Source organism: Mytilus galloprovincialis, chromosome 10 (assembly GCF_965363235.1).
Source record: "Mytilus galloprovincialis chromosome 10, xbMytGall1.hap1.1, whole genome shotgun sequence".
Taxonomy (NCBI): Eukaryota; Metazoa; Mollusca; class Bivalvia; order Mytilida; family Mytilidae; genus Mytilus; species Mytilus galloprovincialis.
Window position 1 is genome coordinate 68925240 of NC_134847.1, and position 17227 is coordinate 68942466.

Here is a 17227-nt window from a genome sequence, read left to right on the forward strand (position 1 = left end):
GAGAAGATGAACCACACTGTCCAAGCTTAGGAGGATGAGTTGGTATGCTCTCGTTTCCACTAAATTTGTACCATCCTTCCGTGTGGATCTCCCAGTCGTAACATTCTTCATATTCTCCACTTTGCAGTGTATAATTAACAGATCTCTCAAAACTGCTTGAAATTATATTGTGCCAGTAACAAGGCTCATCCCACACATACGACTGGGTGGTAGAAACATCAGAGGAGTTTTTCGATTCTACAAACACAAAAAAGGTAAAACTTGTTCATTTGATTTAAAAGCCTGTTAAAAGTGAAAAAGCGCTGATGTAAATTGTAGATCTAGATGACACCTAAAATTAGTAATTTGTGTATTTTCATTTATCTGTATATATATATAAGTCTGAAAATTACACCAAACAGTGTTAGAGTTAGATTTTATACTGACAAATTTTTGTCCGTCCCTCAGCGGGATTCGAACTCACACCTTTGATACACTACAGCACCAATCGCTTAGCCTCATGTCCAGCGCTCTAGACCACTCGACCACATCCGCTATATAAAAATATAACTTCAATAGTCGTAGTGTTACCTTGTCACGGAAGGTGAATCTAGAGATAGACATGAGACACGTGTTTTTTAAGCGTGTGTAGATGTTATATTATTATTTTCATACACAATGTATTTATCATTTGTCAGCAATCTAACTCAACAATTTTTATATATCATATAGGATCATGATTCATTTCATTATACAGTCACTAGAAATAAGTATATTTTACAAACAAGTCTAAACAAGTGACAAACCATACAATATACATGTCCACTGGATCTAAGAGTGATATAGATTCAAGGTTAATGCAAATATTTATATACGTCTGAAAATTACACCAAACAGTGTTAGAGTTAGATTTTATACTGACAAATTTTTGTCCGTTCCTCAGCGGGATTCGAACTCACACCTTTGATACACTACAGCACCAATCGCTTAGCCTCATGTCCAGCGCTCTAGACCACTCGACCACATCCGCTATATAAAATTATAACTTCAATAGTCGTAGTGTTACCTTGTCACGGAAGGTGAATCTAGAGATAGACATGAGACACGTGTTTTTTAAGCGTGTGTAGATGTTATATTATTATTTTCATACACAATGTATTTATCATTTGTCAGCAATCTAACTCAACAATTTTTATATATCATATAGGATCATGATTCATTTCATTATACAGTCACTAGAAATAAGTATATTTTACAAACAAGTCTAAACAAGTGACAAACCATACAATATACATGTCCACTGGATCTAAGAGTGATATAGATTCAAGGTTAATGCAAATATTTATATACGTCTGAAAATTACACCAAACAGTGTTAGAGTTAGATTTTATACTGACAAATTTTTGTCCGTCCCTCAGCGGGATTCGAACTCACACCTTTGATACACTACAGCACCAATCGCTTAGCCTCATGTCCAGCGCTCTAGACCACTCGACCACATCCGCTATATAAAATTATAACTTCAATAGTCGTAGTGTTACCTTGTCACGGAAGGTGAATCTAGAGATAGACATGAGACACGTGTTTTTTAAGCGTGTGTAGATGTTATATTATTATTTTCATACACAATGTATTTATCATTTGTCAGCAATCTAACTCAACAATTTTTATATATCATATAGGATCATGATTCATTTCATTATACAGTCACTAGAAATAAGTATATTTTACAAACAAGTCTAAACAAGTGACAAACCATACAATATACATGTCCACTGGATCTAAGAGTGATATAGATTCAAGGTTAATGCAAATATTTATATACGTCTGAAAATTACACCAAACAGTGTTAGAGTTAGATTTTATACTGACAAATTTTTGTCCGTCCCTCAGCGGGATTCGAACTCACACCTTTGATACACTACAGCACCAATCGCTTAGCCTCATGTCCAGCGCTCTAGACCACTCGACCACATCCGCTATATAAAAATATAACTTCAATAGTCGTAGTGTTACCTTGTCACGGAAGGTGAATCTAGAGATAGACATGAGACACGTTTTTTTTAAGCGTGTGTAGATGTTATATTATTATTTTCATACACAATGTATTTATCATTTGTCAGCAATCTAACTCAACAATTTTTATATATCATATAGGATCATGATTCATTTCATTATACAGTCACTAGAAATAAGTATATTTTACAAACAAGTCTAAACAAGTGACAAACCATACAATATACATGTCCACTGGATCTAAGAGTGATATAGATTCAAGGTTAATGCAAATATTTATATAAGTCTGAAAATTACACCAAACAGTGTTAGAGTTAGATTTTATACTGACAAATTTTTGTCCGTCCCTCAGCGGGATTCGAACTCACACCTTTGATACACTACAGCACCAATCGCTTAGCCTCATGTCCAGCGCTCTAGACCACTCGACCACATCCGCTATATAAAAATATAACTTCAATAGTCGTAGTGTTACCTTGTCACGGAAGGTGAATCTAGAGATAGACATGAGACACGTGTTTTTTAAGCGTGTGTAGATGTTATATTATTATTTTCATACACAATGTATTTATCATTTGTCAGCAATCTAACTCAACAATTTTTATATATCATATAGGATCATGATTCATTTCATTATACAGTCACTAGAAATAAGTATATTTTACAAACAAGTCTAAACAAGTGACAAACCATACAATATACATGTCCACTGGATCTAAGAGTGATATAGATTCAAGGTTAATGCAAATATTTATATAAGTCTGAAAATTACACCAAACAGTGTTAGAGTTAGATTTTATACTGACAAATTTTTGTCCGTCCCTCAGCGGGATTCGAACTCACACCTTTGATACACTACAGCACCAATCGCTTAGCCTCATGTCCAGCGCTCTAGACCACTCGACCACATCCGCTATATAAAAATATAACTTCAATAGTCGTAGTGTTACCTTGTCACGAAGGTGAATCTAGAGATAGACATGATACACGTGTTTTTTAAGCGTGTGTAGATGTTATATTATTATTTTCATACACAATGTATTTATCATTTGTCAGCAATCTAACTCAACAATTTTTATATATCATATAGGATCATGATTCATTTCATTATACAGTCACTAGAAATAAGTATATTTTACAAACAAGTCTAAACAAGTGACAAACAAGTGACAAACAATAAATATATTTGTTAATATTAACCAAGAATACGGTAAAAATCATTATTTATTTTAAATGATAGCCTCAAATTATTATATATCACTATGCATGGGTTCTGCTCCCTCAGAAAAACAAAAAGGGAAAACAAACGTTTCTAGCTTTCTTAGACATGTCCTCTGCTTTTGATAAAGTCTGAAGAGATGGTCTTTTTTTAATCTTCTTTGGCAAAATGGTATTCAAGAACAATGCTGGAAACTACTACGTTCCCTTTATAAAAATGTAAGTAACAAGGTCATTTTCGGAAATTACGAATCAGACTGGTTTGATCAAGAATTTGGCCTAAAACAAGGATGTATATTATCTCCTACACTATTTTCTATTCTAATTTTTTATCTTGTCTCAATGAAAAGATAAAAATCTCGGTATCAATGTAGCGACTGAAGTTACAAGTAGCCTACTCTTCGCAGATGATAATGTTTGACTAAGGAAAACCAAAGAAGAATTACAAACCCTATTGAAAATTGCCAGTGAATTTGTTTCTAAATGGAACCTAAAGTTTAATGGCAAAAAATCAAAAGTTCTAGTGGAAGGAAAAAGACATAAATAAAAACTGGGTTCTAGGGCATGTTTTAATTGATGAAATAAACGAATATAAATACTTGGAAGTTTATTTCTCAAGAACGTTAGCATTTTATCATCATATCGAGAAATACCTAAAGGAAAATTTTGAAAAGAAACTCAAATATATCATTCGCGTTTAAGGAGAACATGGCGATTTTAATCGGTTTAATTTTGGCTGTGCTTTGTGGATTTCGGTTATAAGTCCATCCATTGCTCATGCTTGTGGTGTATGGTACCCAACGTAAAAATCCGGAATCGAAATGCTAGACAGCTGGCAGTACATTGTCGCAAAAGTTATAGTAAACTCTAAAATGAACTTTTCAAAATGCTCTGTTTTATCGGAGTTAAAATGGAAATCTCAAACAAATTATATAAACCGTCAAAGGATTACATATCTTGCTAGATTAGACTCTCTACCTGGTACCTAGATATTGCAAAATGATTTAAATCGAACTTAAGGCTCGCGGGTACACAAATTTCAGCAAAAAATTAAACATCTGTTTTCTTCATTAAAACCTTCATTTATTACACTATACAATTATGGCCCGTTGAAGAGGTGAATATCCCAAATTGTCACCACGAGAAGGTTTTTACATTGAGGGCGCAGCCCGAAGTGAAATAACTTTTGAGGGTTGACAATTTTGTATATTCATCGATTCTAAGGGGCCACAATTGTTTTATTATACCGAACTAACAGTGGATGGGCATTTCGAACACTTACTAGTCTATATTTTTAAGAATGTATTCTTCTGACTTTTCAGTCTCGTTCAGTCTCGTTGAAATCTCGTTCTTGAATCATTTCCAAAACATGTGATAGAAGTGGAAAATATCAATGAATTTTTAAAATATTAAAAGCAAACATAAATCTGTGAAAAAATTGTGTATTTACAATGAATGGTTTTTGCGTAATTCAGTTTTCAAATTTTACGACCAATCAAGTCAGTATTTTTTAGCCAAAATTTTGAGAAAATGGGTGAGGGATACAAAAAATGATTTTTCAAGAATCATGTACATCCCATATCATTTTGGTCTTTTCAAATTTCTTAGATATGTCTTTTTTCATTCATTTATAACAAAAAAGTTGGAATAATATGCATTTTGTTCTTAAAACTTAGAAAAATCACAAAAATACAAAATTGACAGCATGGTAAATTTAACACAAAAAAGCGTCAAAATATGATAAAACTTTCTTATATTAACACCTACCTATAGTTTTTGTAAGTAAAATTTATTCAGATTGGTCCACTTCATCTTTATAGAAAGTATGAGAAAAAGTTTAATTGTGGAACTGTAATTTTTTTCATGATAATAGCCCAAAAATAGGTAAAAATCGATGAAAAATGGGAAAATCATCAAAATTGGGCATTTTCAAAGGGCCGTAGCAAAAAAAGAAGTGCACCACCATATGATTTTTTCTTCACCAATTATTTTGTTACAGTCTTATAAACCCAAAAAATCAGGTTAAGAAAAAAAGTTTAATTCTAGAAATTTTTGGCTCTTCAGAGGTGTACATCCTTAACATAACACACTGACATTTGAAAATACATTTCATCATTTGTGTTCGTTTTTCTTGAATTTACAACAAAAGGACAATATTTTTGTAAAATATTGATGGCCCTGAAAAGGACCGTTTATAAGAGATATCATCGGCTGCTGGCACTCTCAGCTTTATTTATGTCCAATGCCATGTTTCCTCGTCTCTCGATGGGCTTCTAGTGTAACGTGAACGCTGTCATTTTGTTTATTTACGTCTGTGATGTCATTTTTATGGGAGGTTAATCAAGTACAAATTAACAAACTCAAAAGGTTATTCACCGGTGAATAATAGGGTTATTCACCGCTGGTGTAAATTTTTAGGGTTATTCCTCCTTCCTTACAATTGAATGAAAATTAACAGAATTATTCCATGTCATGTGATAAAGTTTCACCCATAGAGTTGTTTGAAATATATGTAAGGTATAATAATAATATAAGTTATCACTTTATGACATGGTACAAAAATCACCCAAAAAATCGATTCAGTTTGGCGCCAGATGACTTTTAAAAGATTTATATCATTGGAAAAGCTTTAAAGTTTTTCCCTGTGGTGCATTTTTTGGCATTAAAATCGAAATATCTTTTTGAACTCATCGGTGACCTATATTTTTTATCATTATTTTCAAATCAGCTGTACATAATCTAACTAATTGTAAAATATATTGATTTATACCCGCGAACCTCCTTAAGTTATCAAAAAATATTTGATAAGTTGTTTGGTATTGATGCTTGTAATAAGCTTAAGTCCGAATTTCTAGAAAAGCAAAGCCTAGTTGATTACCGTTCATTTAATAACACACAAGCACGACAACCGTATTTTTCAAAATTAGATGATTTTTGGGCCTCTCGTCTTAAATTTCTGGCTAGAATGAATTGTCTTCCATTGAATGCTGTTTTATTCCGCATGAAATTGAAAGATAGTAATTCATGTGAAACGTTTTGTACTGAAGAACCCGTTTTACATGTACTGTTAGAATGTCAAGCATATATTGATATTCGAGAACGTTTCCTTTCTTATTTGCACGATTTCCTTCTTAATGCAAGAACCGGTGTGTTTTTTTTAGAGTTGCATCGCTTTAATAAACTCCACTTTATTATCGGAAACATAGCTTTTTTGTTCGGTGATATTATCGATAAAAAGGTTGATCAAATGGGAAAACAATATCTAACCTCACTCGTTAAAGCTCGATATGAGTTGTTGTATTACTTAAATGTAAGAAAATTTTAAATTGTGTCAAGTTTATGTAAATATAAAATTAAAATAAAATTGAGAATGGAAATGTGGAATGTGCCAAAGAGACAACAACCCGACCATAGAAAAAAAACAACAACAGCAGAAGGTCACCAACAGGTCTTCAATGTAGCGAGAAATTCCCGCACCCGGAGGCGTCCTTCAGCTGGCCCTTAAACAAATATATACTAGTTCAGTGATAATGAACGCCATACTAATTTCCAAATTGTACACAAGAAACTAAAATTAAAATAACACAAGACTAACAAAGGCCAGAGGCTCCTGACTTGGGACAGGCGCAAAAATGCGGCGGGGTTAAACATGTTTATGAGATCTCAACCCTCCCACTATACCTCTAGCCAATGTAGAAAAGTAAACGCATAACAATAAAAAGTAAAATCACAAAAATACTGAACTCAGAGGAAAATCAATTCGGAAAGTCCATATTCAATACGCACATTAAAATTCAGTTCAAGAGAAGTCCGAGTCTGATGTCAGAAGATGTAACCAAACAAAATAAACAAAATGACAATAATACATAAATAACAACAGACTACTAGCAGTTATGCATGTTTCTTTTCTTTAAAATCTATGTATATATGTGTAATTTTTTTTAAATGTTCAGGATATCGCAACGTACTTTTACGGTTTCTTTTATTAATTTTTATAATTTTCTATTTCCAAATGTTGGATTTTCAACATTCTATGTTTTTATATTTATCACAAAACCTACCAAATATCTTCTTTTAGTTGTGTATTTTAATTTAATGATGATTGAACATACGTCAAATAATATATAACTACTAACCTAGACAGAATCTGCCACACATTCCTTTCTGTCTAAGATACATAATTGTTTTAGTTCCACATTTCATTGTGGGTATACTCCAGGTGTAGGCACATTCAGACCAATGACTTCCTTCACATGCTCTGAGATATACCAAGCCTGTGTCGTCAGTCTGTTCAATTGTTTCTGTAAAAAAAGATAAATATTCAAATAATTTGTAAACTGTTACATTACTTGCATTTCACACACTTAGAAGAAACAGCTTCAAAAATAACTTCCAAATAAATAATTTCAACATCTGAAATCTACATGTAGTTTTACGCGTCAGATCATGATGCACGTTTTGAAAATTAATTTGTTTGAAATCGTATTGTACACTAAATATTTGAAAATATATAGTATCCGAATTTCAAGAGACAACTTAAACGGATATACAACAGAAAACCAGTTCAGAAATACATTTATCTATTTAGAATAGAAATCGAAATAGATAAATGATATAAACAAAAAGTACAAATCAAGGGAAATCATTACAACAATTGTCCTAGAAAAAGCAAAGTGACAATGTTTATTTGATACAACTTACCATTAATCCAAATTGGATTATATGATCCACACTGACCAGACGATGCCGGACTTGTTGACAAGTTATAACCGCCTTCAAAATAATACCACCCTCCTGACCAAAAGTTATCACATTCTGACATGTATGAATAATCGTAATAGTCTTCGTGTCTGGTGAAGTCATAATCTATTACGCTGTAGTTTGAACAGGGATCATTTGTGTATTCTGAAGAAGAAGAAAACCAATATAAAACTATAGGCTTGTTTTACCATTATACTGCATCCACATGCTACCAAAATTATACCAATGTTAGTTTAATCAAGTCTTTTGTCTTCAGCTAAAAATGAATTCACCAAAATCTAAAGATTATTTTACACATAGGTGAAATAAAGATGATACCATATCGTACGTAAACAAATGACAAAAAAATGCATGGCCAATAAAATTCGCGATTGTTCGAATGGAATCTTTGACTGTAAATAGATACTTTGTGTTCAAGCGTGCATGCACAATCAAAAGTAACTCAAGCAGCGGTACACTACTGTTGTTTTCATTTATCAAATAAAGTTAACAATTTTAACTTTTAGTGCACAGGGATTTTCCTTCTTTCTAAGGGTCTTAAACATGTATATATTTTAAAATATAGAGACGTGACATTTACTGTCTTATTACACTATTGGTCAATTTCGCCGAATAACTTTCTTATTTATCAATTCTCTCTCACACTTCGAAATTATAAAGTTCAAATTACATATGAACGCTAAGTATTGTTTGCATGTCATATATTTTCACCGAAATTAATGTTGATGTATTATTCTTTTTGATGACTAAACATTTTTAGATATAAAATTATCCTATTATCAGTATCCATTGATGTTTAATGCAAACATATCACTACGCTATTTTAGCAAGGTTGTTTTAAAAGCAGTTTTGTTACAAACAAACATTTTAACTGACATATATTGGGTATGGTTCGGGTATTTGTCCTTGTCTGACCCTTTCGTTTTCTTTCGAGCAATTTTTCAAAATCTTTTGATTTTTTTTTATCCTATATATCATTTATTGCTCATGCCATTTCCATTTGTATTTACCATAATGTTTATTAAAATATATTTTACATCTATTAATAGTATTGTGTACATAATGGAATGTTGAAATTTTGTTATCTGCTAGCCTTGTGAGGCGCTGGAAAATTTATATTTGCTTACACATGTTCCTTGTATAGTATAGTTTTCAAAGTAACATGCTCACCCATACAATATTTGCCACAGTTCGTCATGTAATAGCTAGGTTTCAAATATACAACATTGTATTCATCACAATGCATTACAGTAACATTCCAACTGTGTTGACATTCGGTTTCATTTCCTACAACGCATGCTGTCAGTGTGGCCATTTCACCATAAGTTGTCGGATACAAACCTAATCAAAAACAACTTTGCATATAAACATTGCCCACGAGGTTGAATATCTAAATATCTGAAAATCTGAATATACGTTTAAAAAAATGTTGTTACATAGGTTGATAACAATATATTCAGTATAGATTTATATCAATTTATTGAATTCTTTTTAAATCATTAACATTAAACATTTTTTTCTCAGATAACATTCACATATATATCGTCTAAAGAATATTATATATTCACCATCCAGCCATATAGGAGAAGCTGAACCACACTGTCCCTGCTTAGGAGGATTCGTAAGTATGCTCTCGTTTCCACTAAATTTGTACCATGCTTCCATGTGGATATCCCAGTCGTAACAGTCATCATATTCTCCACTTTGCAGTGTATAATTGACAGATCTCTCAAAATTACTTGTAATTATATTGTGCCAGTGACAAGGCTCATCCCACACATATGATGGGGTGGTAGAAACCTCAGAGGAGTTTCTCGATTCTACAAACAAAAAAGATAAAACCTCATCATTTGATTTAACAGCCTGTTCATAGTGATATAGAGCCTACACATATCGAGATCAACCTAAAACCTCAAACTGAAAAATTGTGAATTTTCATATTCCTTTTTGTTTTGAAATTGACTTTTTATTTTATTTTTCACAAATCGATACTTGTTTATACATTACAATATCACTGTTAATCCTATAGTTTGATCAGAGTTATTGGGCCATTTGATCATTGCTTACATTGTGGTTTTGCATTTGTCCGAAGCATAGCAAAGTTCCTGTTTGAATGAACTTGTTTTTTATATGTTTCCTCAAATGATAGTCAACGTCATTGAAACACCGGCAAACACATATTTTCAGTCAGTTATACAGATATTTATGATGTCAAAATTTATAATCTTATGTTGTGGTTAGGAGTTGAAGTATACACTGCTTTTGAACTATGGATTCGACTTTCTACATTTTCAAATTGATTTCAAAATCGACAAAGTATTATCTGTTAGTTATGCAATTTAATTAAATGATGATTGGACATATGTCAAAAAGTATATAAATACCAACCTAGACAGAATCTGCCACACATTCCTTTCTGTCTAAGATACATAATTGTTTTAGTTCCACATTTCATTGTGGGTATACTCCAGGTGTAGGCACATTCAGACCAATGACTTCCTTCACATGCTCTGAGATATACCAACCCTGTGTCGTCAGTCTGTTCAATTGTTTCTGTAAAAAAAGATAAATATTCAAATAATTTGTAAACTGTTACATTACTTGCATTTCACACACTTAGAAGAAACAGCTTCAAAAATAACTTCGAAATAAATAATTTCAACATCTGAAATCTAGTTTTATGCATCAGATCATGATGCACGTTTTGAAAATTAATTTGTTTGAAATCGTATTGTACACTAAAAATTTGAAAATCAAATAGTATCCGAACTTCAAGAGACGACTTAAATGAAAATACAACAGAAAACCAGTTCAGAAACACATTTACCAATTACCTATTTAGAATAGAAATCGAAATAGATAAATGATATAAACAAAAAGTACAAATCAAGGGAAATCATTTCAACAATTTTCCTAGAAAAAGCAAAGTGACAATGTTTATTTGATACAACTTACCATTAATCCAAATTGGATTATATGATCCACACTGACCAGACGATGCCGGACTTGTTGACAAGTTATAACCGCCTTCAAAATAATACCACCCTCCTGACCAAAAGTTATCACATTCTGACATGTATGAATAATCGTAGTAGTCTTGGTGTCTGGTGAAGTCATAATCTATTACGCTGTAGTTTGAACAGGGATCATTTGTGTATTCTGAAGAAGAAGAAAACCCATATAAGACTATAGGTTTGTTTTACCATTATACTGCATCCACATGCTACCAAAATTATACCAATGTTAGTTTAATCAAGTCTTTTGTCTTCAGCTAACAATGAATTCACCAAAATATAAAGATGTTTTTACACATAGGTGAAATAAAGATGATACCATATCGTACGTAAACAAATGACAAAAAATTGCATGGCCAATAAAAATTCTCGATTGTTCGAATGGAATCTTTGACTGTAAATAGATACTTTGTGTTCAAGCGTGCATGCACAATCAAAAGTAACTCAAGCAGCGGTACACTACTGTTGTTTTCATTTATCAAATAAAGTTAACAATTTTAACCTTTAGTGCACAGGGATTTTCCTTCTTACTAAGGGTCTTAAACATGTATATATTTTAAAATATAGAGACGTGACATTTACTGTCTTATTACACTATTGGTCAATTTCGCCGAATAACTTTCTTATTTATCAATTCTCTCTCACACTTCGAAATTATAAAGTTCAAATTACATATGAACGCTAAGTATTGTTTGCATGTCATATATTTTCACCGAAATTAATGTTGATGTATTATTCTTTTTGATGACTAAACATTTTTAGATATAAAATTATCCTATTATCAGTATCCATTGATGTTTAATGCAAACATATCACTACGCTATTTTAGCAAGGTTGTTTTAACAGCAGTTTTGTTACAAACAAACATTTTAACTGACATATATTGGGTATGGTTCGGGTATTTTTCCTTGTCTGACCATTTCGTTTTCATTCGAGGAATTTTTCAAAATCTTATGATATTTTTTTTATCTTATATATCATTTATTGCTCATGCCATTTCCATTTGTATTTACCATAATGTTTATTAAAATATATTTTACATCTATTTATAGTATTGTGTACATAATGGAATGTGGAAATTTTGTTATATGCTAGCCTTGTGAGGCGCTGGAAAATTTATATTTGCTTACACATGTTCCTTGTATAGTATAGTTTTCATAGTAATATGCTCACCCATACAATATTTGCCACAGTTCGTCATGTAATAGCTAGGTTTCAAATATGCAACATTGTATTCATCACAATGCATTACAGTAACATTCCAACTGTGTTGACATTCGGTTTCATTTCCTACAACGCATGCTGTCAGTGTGGCCATTTCACCATAAGTTGTCGGATACAAACCTAATCAAAAACAACTTTGCATATAAACATTGCCCACGAGGTTGAATATCTAAATATCTGAAAATCTGAATATACGTTTAAAAAAATGTTGTTACATAGGTTGATAACAATATATTCAGTGTAGATTTATATCAATTTATTGAATTCTTTTTAAATCATTAACATTAAACATTTTTTTCTCAGATAACATTCACATATATATCGTCTAAAGAATATTATATATTCACCATCCAGCCATATAGGAGAAGATGAACCACACTGTCCCTGCTTAGGAGGATTCGTAAGTATGCTCTCGTTTCCACTAAATTTGTACCATGCTTCCATGTGGATATCCCAGTCGTAACAGTCATCATATTCTCCACTTTGCAGTGTATAATTGACAGATCTCTCAAAATTACTTGTAATTATATTGTGCCAGTGACAAGGCTCATCCCACACATATGATGGGGTGGTAGAAACCTCAGAGGAGTTTCTCGATTCTACAAACAAAAAAGATAAAACCTCATCATTTGATTTAACAGCCTGTTCATAGTGATATAGAGCCTACACATATCGAGATCAACCTAAAACCTCAAACTGAAAAATTGTGAATTTTCATATTCCTTTTTGTTTTGAAATTGACTTTTTATTTTATTTTTCACAAATCGATACTTGTTTATACATTACAATATCACTGTTAATCCTATAGTTTGATCAGAGTTATTGGGCCATTTGATCATTGCTTACATTGTGGTTTTGCATTTGTCCGAAGCATAGCAAAGTTCCTGTTTGAATGAACTTGTTTTTTATATGTTTCCTCAAATGATAGTCAACGTCATTGAAACACCGGCAAACACATATTTTCAGTCAGTTATACAGATATTTATGATGTCAAAATTTATAATCTTATGTTGTGGTTAGGAGTTGAAGTATACACTGCTTTTGAACTATGGATTCGACTTTCTACATTTTCAAATTGATTTCAAAATCGACAAAGTATTATCTGTTAGTTATGCAATTTAATTAAATGATGATTGGACATATGTCAAAAAGTATATAAATACCAACCTAGACAGAATCTGCCACACATTCCTTTCTGTCTAAGATACATAATTGTTTTAGTTCCACATTTCATTGTGGGTATACTCCAGGTGTAGGCACATTCAGACCAATGACTTCCTTCACATGCTCTGAGATATACCAAGCCTGTGTCGTCAGTCTGTTCAATTGTTTCTGTAAAAAAAGATAAATATTCAAATAATTTGTAAACTGTTACATTACTTGCATTTCACACACTTAGAAGAAACAGCTTCAAAAATAACTTCGAAATAAATAATTTCAACATCTGAAATCTAGTTTTATGCATCAGATCATGATGCACGTTTTGAAAATTAATTTGTTTAAAATCGTATTGTACACTAAAAATTTGAAAATCAAATAGTATCCGAACTTCAAGAGACGACTTAAATGAAAATACAACAGAAAACCAGTTCAGAAACACATTTACCAATTACCTATTTAGAATAGAAATCGAAATAGATAAATGATATAAACAAAAAGTACAAATCAAGGGAAATCATTTCAACAATTTTCCTAGAAAAAGCAAAGTGACAATGTTTATTTGATACAACTTACCATTAATCCAAATTGGATTATATGATCCACACTGACCAGACGATGCCGGACTTGTTGACAAGTTATAACCGCCTTCAAAATAATACCACCCTCCTGACCAAAAGTTATCACATTCTGACATGTATGAATAATCGTAGTAGTCTTGGTGTCTGGTGAAGTCATAATCTATTACGCTGTAGTTTGAACAGGGATCATTTGTGTATTCTGAAGAAGAAGAAAACCCATATAAGACTATAGGTTTGTTTTACCATTATACTGCATCCACATGCTACCAAAATTATACCAATGTTAGTTTAATCAAGTCTTTTGTCTTCAGCTAACAATGAATTCACCAAAATATAAAGATGTTTTTACACATAGGTGAAATAAAGATGATACCATATCGTACGTAAACAAATGACAAAAAATTGCATGGCCAATAAAAATTCTCGATTGTTCGAATGGAATCTATGACTGTAAATAGATACTTTGTGTTCAAGCGTGCATGCACAATCAAAAGTAACTCAAGCAGCGGTACACTACTGTTGTTTTCATTTATCAAATAAAGTTAACAATTTTAACCTTTAGTGCACAGGGATTTTCCTTCTTACTAAGGGTCTTAAACATGTATATATTTTAAAATATAGAGACGTGACATTTACTGTCTTATTACACTATTGGTCAATTTCGCCGAATAACTTTCTTATTTATCAATTCTCTCTCACACTTCGAAATTATAAAGTTCAAATTACATATGAACGCTAAGTATTGTTTGCATGTCATATATTTTCACCGAAATTAATGTTGATGTATTATTCTTTTTGATGACTAAACATTTTTAGATATAAAATCATCCTATTATCAGTATCCATTGATGTTTAATGCAAACATATCACGACGCTATTTTAGCAAGGTTGTTTTAAAAGCAGTTTTGTTACAAACAAACATTTTAACTGACATATATTGGGTATGGTTCGGGTATTTTTCCTTGTCTGACCATTTCGTTTTCATTCGAGCAATTTTTCAGAATCTTTTGATTTTTTTTTATCTTATATATCATTTATTGCTCATGCCATTTCCATTTGTATTTACCATAATGTTTATTAAAATATATTTTACATCTATTAATAGTATTGTGTACATAATGGAATGTGGAAATTTTGTTATATGCTAGCCTTGTGAGGCGCTGGAAAATTTATATTTGCTTACACATGTTCCTTGTATAGTATAGTTTTCATAGTAACATGCTCACCCATACAATATTTGCCACAGTTCGTCATGTAATAGCTAGGTTTCAAATATGCAACATTGTATTCATCACAATGCATTACAGTCACATTCCAACTGTGTTGACATTCGGTTTCATTTCCTACAACGCATGCTGTCAGTGTGGCCATTTCACCATAAGTTGTCGGATACAAACCTAATCAAAAACAACTTTGCATATAAACATTTCCCACGAGGTTGAATATCTACATATATGAATATACGTTTAAAAAAATGATGTTACATAGGTTGATAACAATATATTCAGTATAGATTTATATCAATTTATTGAATTCTTTTTAAATCATTAACATTAAACATTTTTTTTCTCAGATAACATTCACATATATATCGTCTAAAGAATATTATATATTCACCATCCAGCCATATAGGAGAAGATGAACCACACTGTCCCTGCTTAGGAGGATTCGTAAGTATGCTCTCGTTTCCACTAAATTTGTACCATGCTTCCATGTGGATATCCCAGTCGTAACAGTCATCATATTCTCCACTTTGCAGTGTATAATTGACAGATCTCTCAAAATTACTTGTAATTATATTGTGCCAGTGACAAGGCTCATCCCACACATATGATGGGGTGGTAGAAACCTCAGAGGAGTTTCTCGATTCTACAAACAAAAAAGATAAAACCTCATCATTTGATTTAACAGCCTGTTCATAGTGATATAGAGCCTATACATATCGAGATCAACCTAAAACCTCAAAATGAAAAATTGGGAATTTTCATATTCCTTTTTGTTTTGAAATTGACTTTTTATTTTATTTTTCACAAATCGATACTTGTTTATACATTACAATATCACTGTTAATCCTATAGTTTGATCAGAGTAATTGGGCCATTTGATCATTGCTTACATTGTGGTTTTGCATTTGTCCGAAGCATAGCAAAGTTCCTGTTTGAATGAACTTGTTTTAAATATGTTTCCTCAAATGATAGTCAACGTCATTGAAACACCGACCAACACATATTTTCAGTCAGTTATACAGATATTTATGATGTCAAAATTTATAATCTTATGTTGTGGTTAGGAGTTGAAGTATACACTGCTTTTGAACTATGGATTCGACTTTCTACATTTTCAAATTGATTTCAAAATCGACAAAGTATTATCTGTTAGTTATGCAATTTAATTAAATGATGATTGGACATATGTCAAAAAGTATTTAAATACCAACCTAGACAGAATCTGCCACACATTCCTTTCTGTCTAAGATACATAATTGTTTTAGTTCCACATTTCATTGTGGGTATACTCCAGGTGTAGGCACATTCAGACCAATGACTTCCTTCACATGCTCTGAGATATACCAAGCCTGTGTCGTCAGTCTGTTCAATTGTTTCTGTAAAAAAAGTTAAATATTCAAATAATTTGTAAATTGTTACATTACTTGCAATTCACACACTTAGAAGAAACAGCTTCAAAAATAACTTCGAAATAAATAATTTCAACATCTGAAATCTAGTTTTATGCATCAGATCATGATGCACGTTTTGAAAATTAATTTGTTTGAAATCGTATTGTACACTAAAAATTTAAAAAAATCAAATAGTATCCGAACTTCAAGAGACGACTTAAATGAAAATACAACAGAAAACCAGTTCAGAAACACATTTACCTATTACCTATTTAGAATAGAAATCGAAATAGATAAATGATATAAACAAAAAGTACAAATCAAGGGAAATCATTTCAACAATTTTCCTAGAAAAAGCAAAGTGACAATGTTTATTTGATACAACTTACCATTAATCCAAATTGGATTATATGATCCACACTGACCAGACGATGCCGGACTTGTTGACAAGTTATAACCGCCTTCAAAATAATACCACCCTCCTGACCAAAAGTTATCACATTCTGACATGTATGAATAATCGTAGTAGTCTTGGTGTCTGGTGAAGTCATAATCTATTACGCTGTAGTTTGAACAGGGATCATTTGTGTATTCTGAAGAAGAAGAAAACCCATATAAGACTATAGGTTTGTTTTACCATTATACTGCATCCACATGCT

The 17227-nt window shown here is 31.8% G+C and overlaps 2 protein-coding genes across 2 annotated transcripts in view; one reads left to right on the forward strand and one right to left on the reverse strand.

Moving 5' to 3' along the window:
* LOC143048243 (superoxide dismutase [Mn], mitochondrial-like) overlaps window positions 1–17227 on the forward strand; it is a 368265-nt gene that overhangs the window by 145687 nt on the left and 205351 nt on the right. The gene's annotated exons all lie outside the window — the stretch shown is intronic.
* On the reverse strand, window positions 11519–17151 carry LOC143049564 (uncharacterized). The gene is made up of 9 exons (XM_076223167.1): window positions 16958–17151; window positions 16389–16553; window positions 15569–15820; window positions 15178–15348; window positions 13947–14150; window positions 13380–13544; window positions 12560–12811; window positions 12180–12332; window positions 11519–11526 (listed from the first exon to the last, which is right to left on the reverse strand). The coding sequence occupies exons 1-9, from the start codon at window positions 17076–17078 to the stop codon at window positions 11519–11521; spliced, it is 1491 nt and encodes a 496-aa protein (XP_076079282.1). The 5' UTR covers window positions 17079–17151.

What these genes read in the sequence shown, in the direction of transcription:
- LOC143049564 (XM_076223167.1), bottom strand. Translation starts at nt 17,078, where the DNA reads ATGTCAGAATGTGATAACTTTTGGTCAGGAGGGTGGTATTATTTTGAA. An exon ending in TAATCCAATTTGGATTAATG is followed by an intron (nt 16,554 to 16,957) that starts GTAAGTTGTATC and finishes CTTTTTTTACAG; the next exon opens with AAACAATTGAACAGACTGAC. An exon ending in TTCTCCTATATGGCTGGATG is followed by an intron (nt 12,333 to 12,559) that starts GTGAATATATAA and finishes GTTTTTGATTAG; the next exon opens with GTTTGTATCCGACAACTTAT.